At 45.9% G+C, this 1,496-nt stretch overlaps 1 protein-coding gene across 3 annotated transcripts in view; it reads left to right on the top strand.

Annotated features, from left to right (window-relative positions):
• ALAS2 (5'-aminolevulinate synthase 2) overlaps positions 1-1,496 on the top strand; it is a 25,751-nt gene that overhangs the window by 19,304 nt on the left and 4,951 nt on the right. For all 3 annotated transcript variants that reach the window (XM_077754597.1, XM_077754598.1, XM_077754596.1), the window contains 2 exons: positions 62-226; positions 790-1,058. In XM_077754597.1, coding sequence (XP_077610723.1) covers positions 62-226; positions 790-1,058 — 434 coding nt within the window. The remainder of the gene's footprint in view (positions 1-61; positions 227-789; positions 1,059-1,496) is intronic.

Genomic DNA, 1,496 nt, shown 5'->3' with positions numbered 1-1,496 from the left:
AAATTTCATACTGGAGATGGAGCTGGGGAAGGGATGTGATCTCCTATCTTTATTTTCTCAGGTGCCATCTGTCCCCTTGAGGAGTTGTGTGATGTGGCTCACCAGTATGGGGCTCTGACTTTCGTAGATGAGGTTCATGCTGTAGGACTATATGGGTCCCGGGGTGCTGGAATTGGGGAGCGTGATGGAGTCATGCACAAGATTGACATCGTCTCTGGAACTCTTGGTGAGTGAGTACCTTGGGCTCCCTTTATATATAATCCAGAAAGGAGGCCCCTGTAAGACCTTTTCCTTCCTCCTCTCCAAAACTGTAAAAGATATTTGGGTAGAATCCACAGCTTCAGGCTATGGAACTCCTGGATTCTCTCCTTCCACCCCCACCCCACTGCAGAGATGCTGACAAAGTCTGGGAGGGTTTTTTGAGAAAAACCCTAACCTGGGCCAAATATCCAGATTCCAGTCAGTACATGAAGAGTTGTGGTTCTATATTCCTCCCCTACTCCTGCTCCAAATTTCACCTTAGTTCCACTTTTGGGCCTAGCCAGCTAAAGATCCCCACCCAGTTCCTGCCTATCTAGTCCCTGCATATGGCAGACCTTGAAAGTCCTATCTCAAAGCAGCAGAATTATCAGCTGTCTGTCTTGTCATGGACAAGAGAGATAAGCAGAGGCCTGAGAAAGGAGTCTGGAACTCCAGCTTCTGGTGCACATCCTTGTGTTATCTGGACTTGATCCTGTTCCTCTAGAGACTAATGATGGTCTCTGTGCATATCCTTCTCCTTGTCTCCAGGCAAGGCCTTTGGCTGTGTGGGGGGCTACATCGCCAGCACCTGTGACTTGGTGGACATGATACGCTCCTATGCTGCTGGCTTCATCTTCACCACCTCACTGCCTCCCATGGTGCTCTCTGGAGCTCTGGAATCTGTGAGACTGCTCAAGGGAGAGGAAGGCCAAGCCCTGAGGCGAGCCCACCAGCGAAATGTCAAGCACATGCGCCAGCTACTAATGGACAGGGGCCTTCCCATCATTCCCTGCCCCAGCCACATCATCCCCATTCGGGTGAGAGTCCCACCCTGACCATTGCCCTACTCACTTATCTCTTCTGGAAGCCTTTCCACACCCAGCAAACCAACACCTGCTCCTCTCATCAACTCTTTGCTTTCCTACTCTCCTTATTTGGATCTTTGTTACATTTTTGAAAAATTATCAGCCATTCTGGATTAACCACTTCTTTTGCATTAGCTATTATCTCATGATTATTAGACTGTCCTGACCCAATATTGGGTACATAAGACCTATAATCCAGTGTTTTTGAAATTATGGACCAAGACCATTAGTGGGTCAGAAAATCAGTTTAGTATGTTATGACTAGCATTAAAAATTAAAAAAAAAAACAGAATAGAAAATGTTGGAATACATCAAGCATAGAGAAGGTATCATTTTGTGAGGAATTTGTTTGAAGTTTTTAAATGTGTATATATGTATATATAAAACAGT

Source organism: Crocuta crocuta, unplaced genomic scaffold (genome assembly GCF_008692635.1).
Source record: "Crocuta crocuta isolate KB4526 unplaced genomic scaffold, BGI_CrCroc_1.0 scaffold3601, whole genome shotgun sequence".
NCBI classification, from domain to species: Eukaryota; Metazoa; Chordata; class Mammalia; order Carnivora; family Hyaenidae; genus Crocuta; species Crocuta crocuta.
This window is presented reverse-complemented; position numbering and strand designations above follow the sequence as displayed.